The sequence below is a fragment of the Cinclus cinclus genome, chromosome 1 (assembly GCF_963662255.1).
Source record: "Cinclus cinclus chromosome 1, bCinCin1.1, whole genome shotgun sequence".
NCBI classification, from domain to species: domain Eukaryota; kingdom Metazoa; phylum Chordata; class Aves; order Passeriformes; family Cinclidae; genus Cinclus; species Cinclus cinclus.
This window is the reverse complement of record NC_085046.1, coordinates 58412563-58436929: the sequence shown is the minus strand read 5'-3', so window position 1 is coordinate 58436929 and position 24367 is coordinate 58412563. Positions and strand designations below refer to the sequence as shown.

The 24367-nt window shown below is 38.8% G+C and overlaps 1 protein-coding gene across 1 annotated transcript in view; it reads right to left on the bottom strand.

The window, feature by feature from the left end:
- The window catches only part of COL15A1 (collagen type XV alpha 1 chain), a 113835-nt gene extending 105617 nt beyond the window's left edge, over window positions 1-8218 (bottom strand). Inside the window, exons 1-2 of the mRNA XM_062498385.1 lie at window positions 8208-8218; window positions 8005-8087 (exon numbers count right to left, since the gene is read on the bottom strand). Coding sequence (XP_062354369.1) covers window positions 8005-8087; window positions 8208-8218 — 94 coding nt within the window. The remainder of the gene's footprint in view (window positions 1-8004; window positions 8088-8207) is intronic.
- Between the last annotated feature and the right edge of the window lie 16149 nt (window positions 8219-24367).

Here is a 24367-nt window from a genome sequence, read left to right as displayed (position 1 = left end):
TTTTTGAAGGGATCACTCTTGATTATGGATCTGGATTCTACCTGAGGTGTTCAGGGTTCGGTCTATCACATCATCCACGTTGTGAATGAAGGTGTTAAGGTGTGTTGGTCTCGGTAGGCACCGCAGGGTACCACACCAATGGAGTGGTAACTGGCACCCAGTAATTACACTTCACCCCACTGATTACATCCCTTCAAGCACGTGTAGGCCACGCTGTTCTTGTGATAACTGATAAAAGATTTGCATTAATCATAAAAGTTTTGGAGTTTGTATAAACCAGAATACTTAGATGAGACATGGAACTAGATAAAAGGAAATATATGATTAAAAGCATTCTGTTTGAATCCCCTTGTTATGAATATTGTGTTTTCTAAGTAAATTGTATTTGATACCAGTTTGTAAAACTAGGTTTTCCCACAGCCTGAAAGATTTTGCAAAATCAGATTTCCTGCCTTTGCGTAATCAATTGCAACCTATGTGCTAAGACCAGGCTTCCTACTTCTGCTGTTCTTTATCGGCCAAAACCAGATGGTTACTTGACAAATTGTCCAGAGATTTCACACAAGCGGTCCCACGGATGTTTTTTTGACCACCACTGCTTACCTGGCAGAATTATGACAACAACAACAACAACAACATAACAATTATTGATTACTACAAAGAAAACCATACTAGAAAAAGAAGCTGCAAACCAAGGTTTGATGGAGCGTGGAGTGGGCGGCAACCCCTCACGTTCCCCAGCACTGCTCCATCTATATCAAATAAAGCAATCTAAATTTTCCTAAATATCAAGACTTTTTGTTTCTCATTTATAACATGGTCAGTGCACATCAATGCCCACTCATCTGTCCTTACTTCAAGAGTTTATCTACGTGGATGTTACAGGAGCCTATGCTGAAAATCTTGCACAAGACCACAAATCAGATGTCTTTTACTCACACACTGAGCTGGTTATTTCATTGCTGAAGGCCATGACGACTCCAGGCAAGATTTTCCCCTTCCCACTTATGTGCTGACTACTCCTAATCACCTCATTCTTACTAGAATGGCTTCCACAATTATGTGCTCCCACACCTTCCTGGGAACTGAGGTCAGCCGCTCAGCCTGCAGATCCTGCTCCTTGCTCTTCTTGAAAATAGGGATGACATTGGATTTCTTTCCATCCGTAGAATCTTATTCCAATCACCACAATCTTTCAAAGATTGCATTCCAAAGCTTTATCTCAATGATACCAGGCAGTTAGATGAGCCCTCAGGGATGTGTCTCATGAGGTCCTGTGAACTTGCAGATATCCAATTGATTTCAATGTCCCTTCTCTCAGCCTGCCTTAATGGAGGGCTCTTCATGCCTTCAGGCTTTCCCAGTGGGCTCAGGGGCTCCTGGAGGTAAGGAGGGAAATTGGATTTCCTGGAAGGAAATCTTACCAGTAAAAAGTGAGGCAAAGAAAGCATTGAGTAGCTGGGTTGTTTCCATTCCCTCTCACCAGATTTGTTGCCTCATTTAATTTTGCAGCAGATTCACATTTTCTCTAATATTTTTTTTTTGCTGTCAGTGTACCTGTAAAAGCCTTTCTTGTTGCTCCTCTCTCCCTTTTCTAAATTTAATTCCAAATGGGTTTTGTCTTTCCTGAGCTCATTCCCATACTCTCAGAGAGTGTCTCTGTATTTTTGCCATGCTACTGGACCCTGTTCCCAACTCCCATATGTTTAATTTTACTTTTTGAGTTTACTTATGTGAAATATCACCAGAGATGAATCAGAGCTTGGATGTCACACAGGTTTATGTTTTGAAAATGTTTTTCAGCAAACCTCAGTTACAGGCTGTTCAAAATATTCACAGCTTATAGGAAATTTTGAAGCATGTCTTGGAGCACTGTTTTCTCAAGAGTCATCAACTTATTCTTTAGCAGACAGCATAAAATTCAAATTATTTCTAGGTAGGTTCTGTTCTCCTTGAGTTATGTGTATCACTTGTAAGAAGGGCAGTGATTATAAAATGCAATAAGTAATGACAGATATTATAATGTACTCTTAGACGCCAACCACCAAAAAAGTACAGAGAAAATCAAAAGCTATATTCAGCTTTCTAAAGAAGCAGAGCCAGACATCATGACTATGTATGGAACTTTGATTTCACAGTTCAGAGGAAGATATGTCACAAATAGGACTGGAAATGAGCCCTACCTGAGCAGTTATAAGTAACTGCAGTAACTCTTCACAGCAAGAAATGGATTCAGTGGCAGCAGAGGAAGTAGACCCAGAGTCATAAAACTCAAGAAGCTCCCAAATATAGAATGAACGAGCTGGAGCCCTTACTTGCTAGTATTTTGTCTTATGTACTAAAGATGAAGAAAAAGACCATGAGTGATGGGGCAGTTCATATTCAAATCTCATTGCTGAATTGCTATTACCAGATTTAGGCTTCCTGAGATTGAATGTTTGGAATAAAACACACTTGAGTGCCTCCAGAAAACTCTGGTTCTTCTCAGAACCCTTCAGGAAAACTTGGTACAGACCCCAGATCTTCTCAGACTGGGCTGTAAGACATTCATGAATTATTTAAAATACAGCAATTAACTTTTCAGGACACATTCTGTTCTTCCAGTTGCTTTTGCCACTGCTTTCTGACCAGAAAGTATCCTGAATAATATATCTGTTATTTATTGCTGCATATATGCAAATACACGAGGTTTGCTCATTTTACTCATTCTTTGGGAAAATTCTACCTGCATTTGGCTCTCTGCAACATCAGTGAGATTTTAGGTTTGGGAGCAGGAGTGGGCAGACATGGGAAGGTTTCATGACAAGAATTAAGCACAGTCTAAATTGTTGGTTTATTTTGTTGTTTTATGAACCTACTGTAATCATGTGGGTTGGCCAAGTGGGAAAAGATTGTTTGAGGACTTAAAATTAATGATGATAAATAGACATACTTTCTTAAATAGCTTCCAGTAATGACAGCCTAAATAGAACAATCAGATTTCAGTAAAATGTAAAATTTACTGTCTTTCTAGCCAAGGCACCCTTGCATAAATTGGCAGAGCTACTTCATGAATTTGGTCAAATGTGAGATACCACTACAAGAAAAAACAAACTGAGCCATGGCAAACACAGCAAAGGAAAGGGGAAGAAATCACAGGAATAGGCAGCCTCCAAAAAAGACATTTGATCTTATAATTAACATACTAGAATTATATTCTTTGGAACCCTTTGAATATACCAAACATAAATAATGCAGTCAAATCATTCCTCCTGATGCTCATTTATTGAAATGATCCTTCAAATCCAAATGCAAGTGGCAAATGCAAGCACAAATGTGATTTTGAGTTCTATTCAAGACAAGGGAAACAACTGCTTTCTCCAGACTTCCACTGTGCCCAAGGACGGCTCCAGAAAGGAAATGAAGACAGTTATTATAACACTATATCCACCCCAGCTGGTTTCCTCTTCTGAGACCTTAAAAAAAAAAAGCTACAAAACGTCTTCTGTTGCCTGGCAGAGTGGCTTAGGAAGCCTGCAGTTTATTGTCCAAGAGAATTAACATGTAGAGAGTGTTACACAGAAAAAGAATCGATTTAGAAAAGTGACAGAATGGAACAAATTTTCTAAGTCAGGTTTGCTCTACTGGTGTTATCAATCTAGTCAGCTACTGGAAGAGATGACCCCAACTGAAACCGACTGATTTTCTGTTGTAAATTACTGTGTTTTGCATAGAAAGGCCTTTTATCAACTATGAAATCAGGCTCGGCTCCACATTAAAAACATGCACAACAGCTGGTGACAGCTTGAAGACAGTGCCTGAAGGATCACAGTGGCTCATTCAATTTAGTCTCAATTGCAGTTTGATGATGTCCAAATGCTCAGTCTGGTACAAGAGGATTGCAATGCCATCTGAGCTCTCTTTAAGGAAGACTCTGCTTTGTTATCACTGCAATTGTGTCCTGTCTTTGGAAAGAATGGGCTGAGCCATCCCTATCACATGTGTGATTGCACATTTGACACTCAGAGCACACACAGTAATTACTCAGTAGAAAAAAGATTTCAGATGTATAGACAAGTTTGTTTACACTCATTATGTCAGTTCTCTGTGAAGAGAAGTTCCGGGTAAGAATCACACCAGTTGATCATCAGCCAATGGAAATCAATAACTGAGGATTCCTCCATTAAACTCAGCAGGTCAGGAGTGTAAATTTTATGTCAACAGCCTAATGACAGCCTTTCTGTGTACAGAGGGCCATTGAAAGAGACAAATGTTTACTTTATGTAAACTATTGCTAAGCATGTAACTTAGGCCAAGAAAGAGCTGTTCAGCTTGGCTAATAATAAAACCCAGATGTCAAAGAGAAATTTGTAAAGCTTCTTTTAGAGCTCATAAACATAACATAAACTGCAGAACCACACACATTTAAACATGTTTTCTATATTTTTTAAAATACAGGCACTGATTTGACTGTAAGGAACTGAGAAACACTGATAACTGCCTAGATAGCCTAGAAGAATAAATGTCACTTCTGCAAGAAGCTAGAGCAAGTCATAGGGAGAAGTCTACCACTCAAATTTCAGCATTGAGATTTTCTGACTTTAGGTCTGTCCACAGTTTTGGTGCCAGCATGTTCAAGGCTGTGCTCTGGGTACCTTCTGTTCACTGAATTTGTTGTTGAAGAACCAAAACATGTTAAAAGCAGCCAGGGAAATCAGTGTAAGTCAAGATAAATTATCAGGCATAATTAAGGGTCAAGTACATGCACTGCAAGGCCGTGCCAGATGAGATAAGACAGACCAGGCTTTTATGAACAGATAGATACACGTTTAACTGTCAATTGAACAAAAGTGAGTGATGAGGTAATTAATTAAAACACCAACATATTTTCAGTCCTCCTGCACAAACCCAAGAAGAATAAGGTAGTGTATTTGCATAATTTTTGTGAACACAGAAGAAAAACTACAAAAGCTCTCCATAGTTCAAATGACACTACATTTGGGTGAAGAGGAAGAAACCATTTTATTCCTTAACTATTTGCATGTGTGCAATGCTTGCTGCAGTGAAATGGACTAAAACCTTCCAACAGAGATAGTAAAATTCATCATTCTAACTCACAGAAACTGCTGAGATTTCAGAACCCTGTTCAGTTTCACTCTGAAGCAAGGTCACATTATTTCTTTAAAGTTTTGTTGAAATAATGACCAAATTCCATAAATTTCCAGACCATGCAGCTGAATTTTAAAGTTTTGAATTAAATATTTCAAAATTTTAGGTATTTGTTTTACAACCAGTAGTTTATTACTTTATATATAAATTTTTATATACTTTTTTTTTCTATTTTCTGTTTTATTCGACCACAAGAGCAGTAGCCAGACATTCTAGGACTTGGAAATGAAAGCAACACTTCTACAAAAAGAAAAGACTCAACATCTCACAAATTTACTAAAAAGTTAAACTAGAGCCCAGGAATTCTTGAACAATTTAAGACTGTTACCTGAAATTTCCCTACAACTTCCCATCATTCTTTCACCCCACCCTTTTTCTGTGTAGGAAATAATCATAACTAGACAATTTCCTCAAGAGAAATAAGTCTAGGTCAATAACATTGTTCCTGATAGGAAACTGATTAAATTTTTCTAACTAGTCTTTCTAGTATTCTCCCAAAGTCATGAAAGAGCTCAAGCCCTCTGCTGGACATCCGCTGAGGTTTTTATTCAGCAACTTCAACCCTGCTCCACAATTCAGTGCTTCCCTGGGGAAAACAAGAAGACAAAGATGGTGAAGGCAAAGATGGCAATTTTTCCTCCTCTAAACTCTGAGGGTCACTGCTTTGTTTTTGTAAAAAAATAAGTTACCCCTATCCCTCGGTGAACAGTTCAATCCCTGAAAAATTTTCTTGCCCTTATTTAACCAACTCAAGAATATCTCAAGGTATTTTTTCCCATTTGCATGTAGCCAGCACAATGGTACAACAGAGGGCACCTGCACCGATCCTCTAAAACCACATTTACTCATTCACAGTTTCTCTTTTATTCAAACAAATTTAGAGATACAAATCTCTGCTATGGGTAGATAGAGTAGGCTCAGAAAAGCAGTGCAGCATCATTCACTGGGCTGGAGAATCCTGGAAAGCAGTAACCTAGAAGGAGACCGTGACCTAAAGGACACTGGATAAAGCACATGTTTAGCAGCAAAAGGCCTGAATACCAGAGGGCCAATTCATCACTCTGTGTCTCCAAGCATTTTCATATTAAATACACAGTTTATTTCTGTGCACTCTACTGCTAAAAGGAGCTGCGAGAAAGCAAAATGAGGTTATTTTTCCAATAGTTAGACTGGAAGATTTAAAGAATGGAACTCTTCAGTTACAGGTAGAATTTATATTAGTCATGCATTTGCAGCACCAGAAGGAAAGGAATATTATTCTTGTCTCTGGTGTTCAACACCTGGTTTCAGAAGTGTTTGGGAACAGGAGCTTTTGTATTAACAGAAAAATGAGTAGGGAATATTAAGGTAACACAATCATGAAGGAACACATTCCCAGAGCAGTCTCCGAGTCTCCAGTGATCTTAGGACACTCCCATAATTCCACTTGATCTTTATTCATGGTAAGGTTAGGAGTCCTTCCAGCAGCAGTAAAATTCTGCAGTGGAAGAAACGGTCCAGAAACAATAGGGATTACCTTTCCTACTTCTGACATCTGACTTTCACAGGTAGGATATTTAAAAAAAAAAACAAAAAAAACAAAAAAAACCCCCAGGTCTTTAGGTAATAGAAACAAGCATAGATCCACCAAAAAAGTTGTGTGCCAAATAAATGTTTTCAGGTTTTGTCACTCTACTTGCAGTTCTAATAGTCTCCTGTTCATTAACCTGTGTGTGCCAAAATTTGGTTCTCTCCCATTCTCTCTCATGCACTGTCATTCATCAGCTCAAGAAAAACATATTCACCTCATCTGCCTTCAGTGGATAGGCAATATATTATGTATCAGTCACCATTCAGATATACATTTCTTAGTTCTAAGAGCTGGTTTCAGTTTGTTTCCTTAATTTATTACATGTAATATACAGCATTACATATTTCTCATCTGTACCTATAGGTGCCTTTTTCTCCTACTGAAATAACTACCTGGGCTTTTAGATGCCAAAGTGTCAGTGATCTATGACAGTGTCAATTAAAAAGGCAAAACCCAGTCTGAGTAACATTAAAGTCTTCATGTGTGGTATCTACTTCCCATCAATACTTTCAAATGCTCCTATCACACAGTTATCTAGAGATCATTTACATAACAAATTCCAATGATTTTTAAAGAGAGTTAAAAAGCTTTTTGAAGTAAATATCATTTTTCCTAATGGCAAAGTAATATGTGAAGCTTTTTCACTTTTCTCAAAATGACATGTAAACTTTTAAATCAGTGTTCTCTCTCACTAGTTAAATGTAAGGCTATGCCTTCCAGAGATGCTGAGGAATTTGGCTGTGTTACAAGAGCGTATGATCTGAAATTACAAAAAGACTTTTCACTGAAAGTCCATGAAGACTGGACCGGTAAAACTAAAAATTTAACTCAAGAGATCAGAAAATCTCAATTTGTTCAGACTCTTACCAGGAGAAATCTCTATGCACTGGAGCAAGCAACACATCTGTCTTTGCACTCACACCATGCCTGGCACATTCCTGATATGTTCACGGTGACACATACATCTATCTTCTTTGTAAAGACATTCTGTATTCTGAATTTCTTTGAAGTGCTTTCTGTTAATTATTACATTCTGAAGATATATGGAGAAAGCAGGCATGATAAGCTGCCTTAGAGCTGGAGAACCAATGTATTTATTTACTCTCATCCAGAATGAATGGGAATTTAAGCTCCTAACTCACAACAGCTTTCCTATATGAAATGATGAACAGTAAACAGCAAAGCAAATGGAGATCTGAAACAAGAGTCTCCTTCCGTATTAAGAAAGCAAATCTTAAAATTCACACTTAGTCTGAATTTATAAACATGATTTGGAGAAGCCTTACCTTCTATGATCTGAGCTGCTGCACCAGCATGGATTGACAAACCAAAGAGCAGTAGCGACAAGTCCCAGGTCCACCAGGCGTGCCTGGAGCAGGTGTGCCAGGAAAAAAAAAAAAAGCAGAGGGGGAATTAGACCAAAGAGTGTAACACAGAAACACATAGGGGAAAAAAAGAAAAAGTGAAATTCAGAAGCAAGAGTTCTTACCATGAGAGCATTTTCTGGAAGTCAGTTGAAAAATCTTAAGCAAGGCAAAAGTGCAGTGCACATGAGTTTTCTGCTTATGAAAATAAGAAATTAATAAAAACTGGAGCCTGCTGTTTCTCCCTTAGCGTTCAGACCCAAGTGGAACAAAGGCAGCACTCAGGCTCTCTGTGTGACTCACTGCAATTCACTGCTCCAGCTCTGAAATCTGACTCCGTGCAGACTTTCCTGTCAGACCACTGCCGAAAACTTCCTACTGTATTTATGGACGGGCACCCCTTAGTGCTGTACAGCATCCCGGCGCTGTCACTCTCCAGCCCTGTCCTTTACTGCTGTGTACCGCCCTGACAGGCGGGAGCGCAGCTTCTCCAGCTTCCCCTCCCGCCTGCTCACAACCTCCACCGATCCAATAAAACGGGACCTCCAACATCCTTCCACCCAGCGCTACGCAGGCAGCGACACAAATTCTTACATGGAATGGACATTTCTCAGCCAAACTTTATCAGAAGCAACTTTGAAGACATGAGCGGGACGGAGCAGCAGCTAAATGGCAGCAAATGCCCGGCATTCACAGACCTGCACGGTCACCTACAGAGACATTCTGAAGTACACCCTTTTCTCTGACAAGCTCTCTAAGTTTAACACTCATATTTACAGAGATTTACAGGACCCTGCATGTAGTTTGAGAGTGTGTCTCTACCTCAGCAGCTCTACACAGACACGTCTGCTCTAGAGAACCTGTAGCTGGTCATTTCTAATAGATTCCATTAAAAGTGTTGTTTCATTCCTCCCTCCTAACTCAATGAAAAGCATTTCTTTCCACTTGTAGTTCTTCAAAGCTAGTATGTGCCCAAGGAAGAAATTCTGCAAGGATATGCTTGAAATTAATCAGACAATTTTAAAGTCATGGTATGTTTAACAAAGTCTGCAATTGTCACTTTTTGACTGGGGTAGGAGAGAACTTGGAAAGCTCTGTGTACGGAAAAAGTCCAGTGGGCTTTTGGTAGATCTAGGCTGAAAACTGCTGAAGATCAGCTTAGGAAAGTCAAAACTAAAAATGGATTTGCCTTGGATGGGAAGTGGAAGACAGACAGAAGTAAAGTTTTTTGCAGTAATGAAAGAACAGTCAATACGCAAAATTAGGAAGAATTACACTTTACTATGAATAAAATGCTTGAGTTTAGGGGTGGTGGTGGTGGTGGTGATGTTTAGTTGGCTATTTTGGGGAGATGTTTGCTACTGGGTTATTTTAGTAGCCTTTTGTTGATGCTGTTTCGTGGGGCTTTTTTTGTTTTGTTTTGTTGTTTGTTTTTTATTGCTAGTTTATTTATTTACATTTTATTAGATTAGGAAATACAGAGGTTAGGGCTTTAAAATCTAGAATCTTGATTCTACCCCAGACTCCCTTTTTTGGTTACAAACCACAACAGGTCAGGTCTCCCCAGGTATATTTTTAACTAAGCCACAGACCAGTATTATTTGCTATTCACCTTCTCCGTAATGAAAGGAACAAAGAGATCAAATTATCTTTCAATCAAGTGTCTTGTTATAAACATACACAATTTTATCTTCTTCAGAGGACCAATGGTCACCCTTTTTCAGTCCCACAGTACTATATCAAGGCTCAAAAATGGTTTAATCATTCACCTTTTCTACTTGAGACTGTCATCTCTTTGCTTTCTTGTTCCCTGAAATTTCTCCATTGTTAGCACCAACCGTACTGCCTAAAAGAACAGTGTTTGCAACATTTGGTTAAATCATATACAAAACACATTTATTTTATGCCTTTATATTCCATATTAGATGTATTTTATCTTAAGAGAAAATACAAAGTTTTTAAGCATTCGTGGCAAACTTTTTTATGTACAGCCTGGCTCACTTCTCTTTTTTCTTTATTTTTTCAGGTTTTATATTTAACAGTTGCTACCAAGGGCCATTATTAATCCTGTTGAACTATTTTTAAACTCAGTTCCTCCCTTTGATAGAAAAGAAGGAACTTCCTGTCTCTTTATCCACAAAATATCAGTAGCTTACCTGCATAATCCTTCCCATTGCAATAGAGTTTTTATCCAGTGTATATGACCAAAATATATGTCTGCCTTGGTATCTTGCATTAGACTAACATATTTAAGAGACAAATGTAGAAGCAGCCTCCAGATTTATAAATTTTATAATGAATTTTTACAGTATGCACACCAAAGACTTAATTATTGGATAATTTTTTTTCCTCCAGTTTTAGAAAACCCAAGAAATGGAGGCAGCAATATGCTATTCATGCAGATGATCTACATGAAATGCTGCTGACAGTGCCTTTAGTTTCCTCTGGACATTTTAACATTCATGTCTGGCCAACGCTCAATATTTTTATCCAGTACTGGATAAAGGGAAACAAGACATAGCATGTTCTTGACCTCTGCAGTCCATTAGTTTTGTATGGACGGCTGTGGAGAAATCCCTAAATACAGACAGTTTATTACACCCACTCCTGTAGGTCACTGGGACTTCCTGAGTTTCTAGTGCTCATTTGTAGGCCCAAGAACTACTGAAGTACAGGCTCTCCATGTCTGCTCTATCCATCTATCCATGTATATCTTGCTCCCCACAAGGGCAGTGACATTTGTACACATCCACTCAGTTTTAACCTCGCTGTTTGTCTTGTCTATTCCAAACACAGCAGTGCTCCTTTGAATTAGGACATCTGTGCTTTCCTTCACTACTGTGTCCAGCTGTCTTCAACTAAACTGGAGTTTTCCTTCTTGCTAAAAATCTCCATTTTCCAGGCAGAAGTTTTGTTTACTTCCCCTAGATCTGTCAACTGATTACACTTCTTAAGACTCCAAATGGCAGGCCACAATTCTGCTGCTGCAGGTCTTATCTGTTCACTGAGTTAGTCAGGCTGGCTGCTGTTATACTTCTCATCAGAAGGTGTTTTTTTCTTTCCTGCTGAATGCAACACAAATTTCTTAGCTGCACATTTCTATCATCTGTAATTGTAGGATCTAAGACTCATAGGATTATTCCTGTGCAAAGTTAGTGTTAGAGAAGCAGTCTGGACTAAGGCCTGAGCGAATTAAGAGCCACACTAGAAAAGAATAAAAGATGTATCTTTTTCTTAGACTTCTCCTGAGCATATAAAAATAGTTGGCAATTACCATATCCTCTGGCAAGGAGGTCCACAGCTCAGTTATGTATTTCAAAAAGAAGACTCTGCTTCTTTGTTTTCAGCTTAGGTCTTGCTGATGTTCTTTGATGTCCCTGAGTTCTTGTACTGTAGAGGGCTCACCAAATCAGTGCCCAATCTTTTTTTGCCATTCCCTTTGTGACTTAAGAAGCCTCTCTTATATACCTGTTCCACTTGTCTCCTTTCTGTACAAAGTGTGAACTTGGTTGCTTCTTGTATTGCAGCCATTCCACACCTCTAGTTGTCTTTTTAGTCTTTCCCACAGTTTATGTGTTCTAAGACATAATTTTTTATCTCTGGTGGAGTCAGGAGAATCATAACTACACACGATGCAGGTAATCCCAAGATTTCTTGAGTGACATAGCAGTGTACTCTGTCCTTTCATTGGTGAGGAAGACAATAGATATGCTTTCTCAACTGCAGCCAACATGACATCTTCATGGAACTCTCATACGCTCAATAATTTCTGCCTAAGAGGTTTTTTTATGTGTAGTTGGGGTTTCTCCTCCCTCTGAATAAATTTATAACAAATGGTAGAAATTAATGTAATCTAACATTTAATTCTCCAGTTATTCCCTCTTGGAAGATCCATTTGGAATTCTATATAATCTGTCCCATCCTTATTAAAAAAAACCTCATCAGCAAAGTTCATTGCACAGCACTCACGTAACTGCTTGTCCTCACTTAATCGCACAAGAAAGATGGAGAGAGGCTACAAGTGAATTTAATGATGGGACAAGGAGGAATGGCTTCACACTGACAGAGAGTAAATTTAGATATTAGAGAGAAAGTCTTTGCTGTGAGGGCAGTGAGGCACAGTTTACCCAGAAAAGCTGTGGATGCCCCATCCCTGGAAGTGATCAAGGCCAGGTTGGATGGGGCTCTGAGAGATGTCCCTGACCATGTCAGGGAGCTAGATGGTCTTTAAGGTCCCTTCCAACCCAAACCACTCTGTGGTTCTATGATAAGGCAGGCAGTACAATATCTGTAGAATTTTGGTGTGTTGACAAATCTCTGCTACAAGAGCTGCCTGTATATTCCTGACATTTTGCCTCGCTTTTAACCAGCTGCTCACTCACAGACTCATTTCTTGTGCTTTGGCTTCCTGAAAAGCCAATCATTCTCAGTACTCATTTAGGTGATGGATTACTGCAGGGTGTATCAATTTATCCAGAAACTCTGAATGACATTTTGGCTTTGAATATGATCAGCTGCTAAACAACTAATTTCACAGTGGTTTAGTAATGCACTTTCAGAAGCATAACAGATGATTCAGTATCTTTTTTTCAGTATTTTTGTCCTTTAAACAAAGCACCTTTGGGAAAAAAAAACTATAAATGCATATTTTAATATACACACTTTTGAAAGAATAAGCGTGTACATTTATGTACCTGAAGACAAGGCTGTAGTAAACCCTACAGATGGGTACAAGTTAAGGTCACACAGCAAAAGAATTCTGGAATTTTCTGGCTCTTTAGTACTTAATTTCAATTAATTTGATTTTCTGCCTACTCTATCCCTCCCTCTCAGTAATATAAAAAGCATTGGAAAGAAATGTTAAGTATTTCACATAGCTGGGGCTGATTGGCAAAGAAGGCAAAGAGGAATCAGGGACCTGAAGCTTGCAATGGAAATCCTAGAAAGGAAGGAATCTCTCATCAATACTTACACTGGGAGATGATTTTTGAAAGGAAAGAGATTAGGTCTGTTGGGCACACAGGTGAGTAAGAAAGTGCATGAATAATAATTAAAAAAAAAAAAGCATAGCAATACTGAGTGAAAAGCCTGGGATAACAAGTTGGGAAGAGGTGAAGACAAAGCTAAGATCACTGGAAGCCAGTTGGGAAGCAGAAGGAAAGGGAAGTGTTGGCATGTTACCTGTCACTAGATAGCAAATACACCAAGAATAAATGTTTAGGCATATATATTTCTGCTCTACAAACTCTGACTCAGTTTTTTGCCAGGCAGCAAGACAAGAAGAGGGAAAATTCTGTGATAGTTCTGTTATAAGCAGGCATCCATGAAACCTACAGGCAAGGCATGACTTGTGCAATACTCTAATATTTCAAGTTTATGCTGTGAACAAGGATATTTCAGTACTTCTGGTGGCACTTGCAAGTGTCAGTATACCCTTATCCGTTTTTCAGTTTGTGTTCTAGAATTAAAAAAAACATTGAAACTATTAACCAATTATTTGACAGACTCACAAAAGTTGTAGAAAGTTCCAGAAATGGCAGAACTGTTTCTGGTGAAGTTTATGGTTATTGGCATGAAACACTAAGTCAGTGTTTAGAAACTGTCCAAGCAAATGAAATTATTCAATAGAGCATGTGGGACAACTGAAAAACCAAGCATTAATAGATGTTCTGCTTGTAATTTAAATTCATGTACATGGCAACACTGATCCTATTAGCATACTAAATTATCATGAGCAGAAGGGTACATAGTTTTAAAGCATATTTGAAAAAATAAGTCTTAACCATATTAAGTACATGCATTGCACTGAAAGGCTCCATTCAGACTAAATGTCACACATTCCTTTTATATGAGTAAACCCAGAAAGAATTATATGCAGCACTTTTGCTGTCTGTCTCCATGCACAGCTGAGCTGAAGAAATATCTTCTCTTCCACACACATGTGCACATGGCCTGTCACAGGGCACAGAAAGAAAAACCTTCACCAGGATCCCTCTCCTGTTCTCTACAAGCTAACTTGCTTGTCAAATATTTTCCTTGTAAAAATGCTTACAGAGCTTGACCCAATGAGTGACCTTAGTGATTATTTTTTACACTGCCTTGAGATAAACCTGTAAAAAGCCTGCTCTTCTGTACTGGGAGAAACCTCTTTTCCCACTGGTTTATATGAGGTAGGGTTTTCAGAAAAGTAAAATCCTACTTTTTAAGCCAACCACAAGGTGGTGCAAATGCCAGATCTTCAATCACATTAGATTATTTCCTCAAATTTCTTCTTTGCAAATGATCACAATAATATGGACAGGATAAGTGAAAAGCAACTGATGTAATCTATTTGTGCAAAGCATCTGGCCCTGTCCTGCATGATGTCCTCTAAACTGGAGAGACATGGATTTGATGGATCAGTGGATGAGGGATTGGCTGGATGGTCCCACTCACATGTCCAGGTGGAGACCAGTGACAAGCAGCATTCCTTGGGGTTGGTGCTGGGACTGGAGTTGTTCAACATCTAGGTCTGTGACACAGTGGGATTAAGTGCACTCTGGAGAGCTCAAACTAGGAATGACAATGGAGGAGGGACAATTACCAGTGAGAGTGGAGTGGATAGGGCTGATTAGCAAAAGGCATGGGGTGATGTTGTCACAAAAGCAGAAAAAAAGACTAAAATGGGGGCAGCTCCAGAAATTGCCTGTAACCAAAGCAACAACTCTCAAAAAATCCAGGCCCTTGGGTTTCCAAGAGTTCTAGCATGCCTCTCTGAAGTGCATTTGCATAGCACAGGGAATAAACATGATGAATTAGAGACCTGTGTGCATCTGCAGGGCTACAGCCTTGTTGCAATCACTGAGACATAATGGGATGGCCTACAGGCCATTCCTGCCACCATCAAGTTGATGGAGGTGGTCCTTCCCCTCGGCTCAGCTCTGGTGAGGTCACACATGGAGTGCCATGTCCAGTTCTGGGCTCTCCAGCACAAAAGTGATGTGACCAGGATGGAGAAGGTCTAAAGAAGAGCCACAAAGGGACTGAAGGAACTGATTCCTTCCCAGATCCCTTCCTCTCCTCAACCATATGTGCTTTTGGGATTGTTAATATAATGGAACTTTTAACAGTCTAATTGAAGAATTATTCTTCATCTAATTATTGCAGAAAAAGAATGAAAAATAATTTAGCTAGAGTACTAATATACAGGAAAAGATGCAGTAATTGCAACAACGCCATTAAAAATTGAACATGCACAATTTCCTTAGCTTCTAACCCATTTCTGATGTTGTGCTCATCCTTTCACTGTCCCTCTGGGTCCTAGTCTTGGTGGTTTCACTCTGGTGTTGGCCATGGTGACAAGGCCTCAGAGCAAGTTCTCACCCTCTGGAGTCCTTTACTGGAGGAAATACTATATTTGTGCTTCTGAAGAAGAAGACTGCTTCTTCTTCCTCTAACCTAATATACATTTGCTTTGAATTTAGGACTTTTTAGAAATTGTAAGCAAAATCCAGGACATAAAAGATGAAAATAAGATATTAAGTGTAACTAAGTTGTAAATTAAAACTAAGATCTATTCAGAAAAACTCCCATTGCCTATTGAGATGAAATGTCCAAATAATGGAGGTGTCAGAACAGAAGTTGATGGTCTCATGAAGTGTAACAGGTACAGTTCTCACCAGCTGTCAGTGGGAAAATGCCAGTCAAGGCCACTGGTTATGGTGGTCTCAATATCATGGCTACATTTGCTGGCAGGATAATCTATTCATCTTTGCATCTAGAAAATATATTTCTGATGAACAAAAAATTTTGCTTTCAAAGTGACAAGCTCCGTTTTACAGGGAGATAGCTTTATTTGCCAACACAGCATAGCAGTGTCACAAAGATCTTTGAAAGACATTTCTTTTCCCTCTTCAAATTTCCTTTATCCAATAGCTCAGCTGCCATTGTATTACTTAGAGAAAAGCAACTATCTTAAAATTGGAAGAAATTTGTAAGGATTAGGAGAACAGATTGTACTCAAAAGCAGAAAATACCAAAACATTTTTAAATAATCTTTAAATCATGCCGTTGGCAAATGATTTTTTAAAAATATTTAGAAAGTCCACTCTTAATACTAAAGGGCCATTAAAATGTTTAAAGCAAAGCACAATTTAAAAAAACCTGCCAATTTTTATGCCTTAAGTTTCACTTTTCAGTTTAGAGAATGGAATTATTTTTCTACAAAAATAGTATAATTTGAGATATTCATGTGTCAAAGGACTTTAAGGACAGTATATGACTACTTTAGTCTGGCATCAAATTTTACAGAAAAATTAATTCTTTTATCCGTGTCTGTTTCTGCTTCATCCATGTATTTTTGGAAAACGCATTCCAAGTGACAGATTATTTTCACGCAATTTTGTGAGCTGTTCTCCCTCTCTTCTTAAAATATAGTAAATTCTGCCTTCCATATTGCCAATCCTGCCATTACCAATTGAGATTTTTCTTCTCCTCATCACTTTCTGTGTGAGACCTCTGGAATGCCTGCTTAAGGAAAGGCAGCAGAGGTTAAAACTGAAGCTTGCCTGCAGGAAGTGAGATTGCTCATTAAGGGAGCAGGGGAGAGAAAAGCTGGGCATTTAAGTAGCACAATAAGGAAACACACAATGCCAGCAGGACAGAAAGTGTGTTTATGCCATGTGTGACTGTCACAGGATAGCTACCACCCACACTTACGAGACAGAAATAAACACATTACCCACACATGTGCTTGACTCTCTCACCAAAATTTAAAATGCAGTTATTTATAGATCTTAAAAAATATGATGTGGGCAAAATAAGCTTTGAGCAACAACATGATTCACATCATGTTGCAAGTCTGACTTTTTTTTTAATTGTTTCTGTTTTAGGAAGAGGTGTTTTGCACACCAACACACCCAACGATGCTTTACACAAAACTGCTCAAAAGTAAAAAGAGACCCTCTTCCACAAGTTAAACAATCAAATGACTTCTGACACAGCAGCAAGGGTTGTTCAACAGTCCCAGAAGTATCCCAGACTTCTGGGATAAACAGATGAGGTTTATGACTAGAGGTAGTGCTTATTAAACTATCAGCACTGCACCGATAACAACGGGGTTGGGAAGGGCACCAGGGAGCAGAGAAGCCTGGCTACATCCATGTGCTCTGCATCATGTAATGATGGAGTTCATCACTCCTAAAGGTGTGATGAAACAGACTCTAAACTATCAACACCAAACTTAAAATTAGAAGGTTATTTTCACCTACTACCTCTTGAAATGAAATTTCATTGCCCAAAGGTTTGATCACAGTTTAAGAAGAAGAAATTACCAGTGATAAAGTAGTTCCATGTTTTAGCCAGGTAAATGATGTGGTCCCTAATACATATTTGGATAAATAAGAGTACATTGTTTACCATACTGTCTTCAGAGAGATGCACAGTATGTTTCCTGATTTCCTGGAGATTTGCATCATGTATCCTCTAAGTGACCAACTCACATCCTGCACATGCTGCTTCCCAGGACACCTTCTGCCTGGTCTGCTGTGCTGCAGCATCTCTCTGAGCAGCCTGGGTGCACTGATGGGCCTACCTGTGTTCAGAGGAGACACCGAGTGCAGCTCTGCTGCAGTCGTAACAGTAGGAGCACTAGCCTAGTGGGTTGGAAACTCTCATTCCCACAAAACCCTATACAGCCTACAATTGAGAACAGTTATGGAGGTAGGAAATGATACAAATTCTTTTTGCTAGATGCATTGTTTGCTTCCTAAATCCTAAAAAAAAAAAAATCCTTAGCAATAGCAAATTAATTAATGTTGTGCCAATATTCTCTGGCTTTTTGGTTTTACTTACGATGGCTTTTATCTAGAAAATACTGTATTTTCTTGCTTGCTTGACACACAAATTATTACGTGCTAGCTCAACCTGTATTTTATCCCTAGCTAACAGGGAGTGCTGTAATACCTGAACACCAATTACATGAACAGTAACTCTGAATCGCCAGTGTTTGCACATCACTGCTTCAGAAACCAGCTGAGCAGGGGAGACAAGCATGCACTAATCTCCCACAGTCCCAAGTCTCACCCAGCTTTCCCACTCCATCACTATATCACCTAATTATAAGCATGTTTTTCTTTCAGCTCCCAGTCCCTAACCCAGTTCATTCTTTTCAATCACTTTTTTTTTTTTCAGACCTTGTAGACTTATTTTAGCTTTCTGTATAACAGAACCTGAGGATAACGATAACCTGGGTGGGAAACAGTAGTAGTTAATTAAACAAAGCTGAACAAATAGAAATAATTTAAAGGCATTAGCCAGTACTATGAATGCTGAGTGCACCAACATGCACTTCTCCACAGCACACACATAGCACATCCCTCAAGCCCTTCTAAGAATCCAGTCAGCTCTCAAAAGCAGGGAAAAATCATTACCATTCCCTTTCAGTGTTTTATCAGTTTTAAATTGACATTTATTAATACAAATTTAAATGAACATGCTTCAAGTTTCTGCTTCTGTTTATGTGACAGACTAAATTAACAGAACACCTGAAACAGGCCTGAGATACACCCAGCAATGTGGTCCTTCTGCCACACTGTGATATTTCCTGCTCTGGTACAAATTGGGTGTTAGTGTATTAGTGATGTCAGTCACTCCTCAAGACATCAAACATTAATTCCTGCCTATAAGGGTAAACTAACCTGTTCATATTGTAGCCTAGTCAAACTAGCTGAGAGCCCTTCTATTTTCACCATCCCTCAAGGGTATGTATAGACCTTCTACTTGGCTTCCAGGGTTTTTTCTAACTGCCTTGCCCAGCTGGAGCAGCCACAAACCCTCAGTCTTCCTTAATGACTATGTAAAATCCATTTCTTTGGTGCCCTGGTTACACAAAAACACCCTACAAAAGGAAAGGAAAAGCCTTTCTGATTGTCTGCTTTTGCAAAGAGGAAGTCAAAGAGGGAAAAATGTATTTTTGCACACATTTCTTTTACACCAGTCAGGATCATGCCTGAGATGCTGCACTGTGCAGCAGCAGGGAAAGAGAGAAGAGATATTTTTTCTCTTCCAAGACCGAAGGTAATTTCAACTGTTTAAAAAATAAAAAGCAGTTTAAAGTGATATATCTAACAATAATCAAACAAAACAAGGAAGATATATTTTCAAAAAAAGGAGATGAAGATAATTTTCTGAAGCTGTAAGAGAAACAGGGAGAAACAGGCTCTTAGATTTTTAGATTTTCCAAAAATGAAACATGGCAGTTATTTGCAATTCTGCTTCTTGGAAGAGAACAAAACAAGACAAACAACAAAAGTAGATTTACTTAACAACCACAGACTGCTAGTGTTCCAGACTTTCATTCTTCTGTCCTCCATGCCCAGCTTCTACATTTTCTTGAGTATTGCCCAAAAAAATGGAACAGTATGTAGCAACCAGCTACACCTGCAAAAGCAGTGATAGCAGTGTGGGAAATGCCCAGACTAGAAATGGGATCTTATAAGAGTAGTTAAAAATTTACTTTGAGACAATTTTTACAGCTGGTCATAAACCATTAAAGAAAAAATCTCTGCTGGATTTTTGGTACACAGGTGAACATGGAAATAGCAGGAAAAGCTAAATTTTTAACTGAAAACTGAGTGCATTTAGTAATATGAGAGACTTATTTAGTAATATTACTTTAGTAATATTAGAGACTAACATGAAATTGATGGGGAGTCTATGCAGGTTTATGAAGTCCTTACACTGATCAAGGCTTTGTTTTGGTCACAGAGCTTCTTCTCTGTTGCTGAGGAATTTTCTTTCTTTTAGAAGTGCTACAAATAGCAGGAGGGAGGGCACTGAGTCAGTTGATTCCTGCCTAGAGCAGTTGCTGCTGTAGAGCACAGGGATCTTTCAAGCAAAGTTTGTGTTTACAAAGGTGACCTGTCAAAAAAACACCTGAAGTTTTGAATTGTTTCATTTTTGTAACCAGCCATGATGTTACCGTATATTAAAAATTGATTTTACAAGCACTTGTTTGCACTAATAAAGAAACTTGTGTTTCCTTGTCTCCAAGAAAGCATAAACAAAGGAGAAATGGAAAAAACAAGTAAGATTAACAGAAAGTTCTTTTAGCACAGACTCATTTTAGCTTTCCTGAAGCAGTATAATCCAATGCAGATGTTCATTTGCCTCATTCTTGGCAACTGTGTTAGATGAACTTCCTCTCCTCAGCAGCATTTTCTCAGGGATTTATTGTTCCTTTGTTAGTCTGCCCTTAAATTGCTCGTTCCTTTCATGTGACAGTGAAAACCCAAAACGGTGACAAATCAAGCTAAACACATTAAAGAACTACAAGAAAATAGTAACCTTATGTAAAAATAAATGCAATATTTAAGTGATTTAAGTACAAACAATGATCTCTGCTTTTATAATTTCTGATCGTGGCGATGATAGTGGTAAAAAGTCATTAAGTCAAAATAAACCAAATAATTACATAAGAAAATTAGAAAGATGGAGCAGTAGAAGTAAATCAAATGACGTGGACAAGATTTACACTTAGTAACAAATGTATATAAATGTGCTTTCTCAGAATTTTTCAATGGTCTAAAGGATTAGGTTCTCAGATAAATGAATTTTACTCACAGCATGAGTACACAGCTCCTGACAATATGAATATGGAGAGAAGGCAGTACTGCCAAGTTCTTTAGCATTCAAGTTATTCTTTTAATTGAAAACTTTCCCTTCACTTTGACTCAAAAATGTTACAGATGATCACAGCTTTGAGTGAACTAATAGCCATTAATTGTTCTAAGAGCCTCATGAGGAACCTTCATTCTCACTGTACCAGGAGCTCTAACAAAGATCAGGGGGTTTTCAGTCTCTGGGCTGTGTTGCAGATGTATCTATCTGTGCTCCTATCCCTGTTACTACCTTGACTCTAAAAAAAACTGTGCTGTTTTATCACAATTCTATCTCTATTGGCACTAGCTGAAAAAGTGTCAGAGAATTTTTAAAATGTGTATGTTAGGATATTTTTATGGAAATGTCTAGTTTGGGGAAATTCAGGTGGAGAAATACAGTTAGGAATCACTAGTTCTCCTTATGCTAAAAGTAGTTTAATCAAGCTCTGATTTTATGAAACTCTAAAAGGAAAACATGTTCCATTAAGCAATCTTTATATTGCTTTTTTTTTTTTTTAATACTAACTGGTACTAACTGGAGTCTGCCTATCTATTCCTTTAGAAGTGACTGAGAAAAAAAATCACTTGACAATGTGACCGTTCGGGGGGGTTTAATGTAAAGAATGTCTGTCAGGGGTTGCCAAATCAAGTAGCCCAAGAGGCAGAAGAGCCATTTCCCCAGGTCCTGCCTGTGGTGAGGCTGAGCAAGTATTCCCCAGAGTCACACAAATATTCATGATATTGGAGTACACCTGGCTGGCCACACAGACCAACACAGACAGAACACAAAGCACTCCCGGGGAGCACCATCCTGTTCCTTCCTGTGACTGATTAGGATGGAAGCCCACCCTAACATGCAGCCTGTCCAGCTGCTGTCCCCTTCATCCTCTGCTCTTTCAGCTTCCTCTCACACAAGGACATACACATGCAAACAATTCTCTCCTACAGCTGGTCCAGCCCTGTGGCCCTGCCAGCAACCAGTCCCCAGCCCCACCTCCTGCTCACTCCAGGAGCCAACTCACACACCCTTCTGGTCTCTCCAGCATCCAGCTCAGACTTAACAGTCTCCAGTCCATTTCCTGCCACCTAAACCTCCAGACACTCTCATCCACACAGACTGACTCCACTAACCAGGGAGAAAATCATGGCCAGGAAAACAGATGGACCAGACATCTATTTACACGCGACCAGTCCCTTTTTTCTCCCTTATCCAGATATTTTCCCATGACTGTTCCTCCCCAAGCTGTTGTGATTGCCTCACCTATGTCCACCTTTAGTTCTTCTCTTTATCAACCGCAATAACAAGTCCCACACAGCTGTTGTGCAATGACTTCCTCCACTCCAGCTTAAAGCACATTTCATTAGGAATGGTTGATAGGTGTTAAAGGCTAAAAGTATGAGATGGAGGCTGGTGGTGGCATTACATGGCTGTGCCAGAAATGCAGCTTCCTTTGTAGACAATGTCTGGCCCAGGATTCCTGCACTAACACATAGCTTGAATGTAGCATAAGTGGTGCCTGCAGTCACTCAAACTAAAATATTTTAGAAGTGTGGTTGTGGCTGTCTCAGTTGCAAGTTCGTTACACTGTTGAATATAAACCAGACTTAAGCAGGTCTGGGAGTAGCTACATAAAGATGTTTAGCATTTTAGGAAAAACAATTTTAACAAACCTCTTGTGTGGAACTAATGAGAATGCTTGTCTAGAGTAAGACTTCGTTTGTCATTTCAGTATTTATATGTTCCTACATTCTTTGGCCTTCAACACTAACAGGACATCCTGAGAGGGATAGATGATGCTCTCTATGATGTAGAAACCACTGTCAGTACTTGTACTTTGGGTTGTGGTTTTTATGTTGTTGTTGTTGTTGTTGGTTTTTGTATGTATGGTTTTGTTCATTTGGTTGGTTGGTTTGTTTTTTTTTTTTCTTGTGTTTTTGGTTTGGTGTTTTTTGGGGGGAGGGTTAGGTTGTTTTTTAGTTTTGTTTTGTAGCTGTTGTTTTTAAGAATAATTCAGATTTCTATCCCTTACCTTTCATGAAATTGTTGTGCTGCAACAACTAGAAACCCATTCTTATTTAATCTTGAAAATTTACCATTTCTGATCTGAAAAGCAAAAGGTGACACAAAAACTTAGAGAATGTGGTCTACCCAAAATCCCATGGCACATTCCAAAAACTGAATCTGAAAACAAATTAGTCACTTTAATCATAACATAGAAAATACACCAGTAATTAACTGCTGGAATTAAAATCTTTATTCTTTCTAACCTGGGGGAGTTCCAAAGTAATAAACCTGGATCGTTTTTTGGGGTTTTTTTTTTCACTCTTCTATCTGATGCCTAAACTATTAATCAAAGTAGGAGTACTCTTCAGTAAAAGATGAGTACTCTTCTGATTTCCTCTCAGCAAAAAGGCATTCCCCAAAATATATTTACAATACAGGGTTTTGTGGCAGTTATAACTGTACCAAAAATAAACTTTGCATTGCTTATTCTGCAATCTGATACCCTTTGGCTGCGACTCCCATCCCATCATTGAAAGTTTTGATGCAAATATCCAACACCGTTTTACATTGACTAAAACTAGGGAGCAAAAGTTTTCTAGATAAAGTAAGATCTTCACATACAGTTGCCTTGTTATTTCAGTGGGCAATCTGAGAGCACTGTGAAAACAAAAGGATAATACTAGGGTCAGGACTAAGGCCACAGCTGACTCTCATCAGTGATGTTATAGGTAGCCCTAGTGACTGCTCTCTTGTGCGCAGGGTGGCTGTGGAAGAGATAATGGCTCCAGGGACACCCAGTTTTTTCACCTGTTACACAGAAATAGTACACAGACATGTACAAAATATCTGGCTCATGCCTCAGAAGGAGGTATTCAGAACCCTGGTAAAATTCTTATTTCATTAAAATAAGGGGAGAAGTTAAATTAATTTTACAAAGCCTTCTAAATAAATTCTGTGCTGGCAGAGGAATTACTTGCCAAAGATTCATTCGCTTTCCACTGGGAAAAAAAAAAAAAAGTGGTTGTGTGCTTTTAGTGAAGCTTTTGTTTTTGATTAAGGAAATAGCAAAAATTTTCATAGTTTAATGAGCACATAAGGGGGAGAAACTAAACTGGCACACAGTTCCTGCCTATTGCCTCCCAAAATTTCCTTTCCACTACCACTAGATTTATTAGTTGCCCCACTGAGATTTTGGAATAGGCTATCAGAAAAATTTCAGTGGTTGTAGTCTCTCAAAGACTTAGGCAACTGAAGACTCAGAGCAAGACCAGAGTAAGGTGGAAGGTAAGGACAGTAATTCACAGCCAGGGGCAGCAGATACGCAAGGCTATGACAGCCAGCGTTAAGATTGGTTTCAACTGCTCTGAAGTCAAAGCCTAGAAATGAAGTTTTCCATCAGTACAAATCAGGCCATGGTATTTCATCAATTCTCACAAACATGACTCTTCTGTGAGCTTACTAAACTGGCAAGGAGTTATTTTGTTCATTTCTGCTGTGCAAGTAATAACATTTGCCTTACAGCATGAAAGATGAGAACCAGGGTCAGGAAGAAGAATTTGCATGGGTGTATAGCCAGGGGCAGCAGAAGAAAGAGGGAAAGACCATTTGCTTTCTTAATTTGACCAGTTTTAAACACTACAAG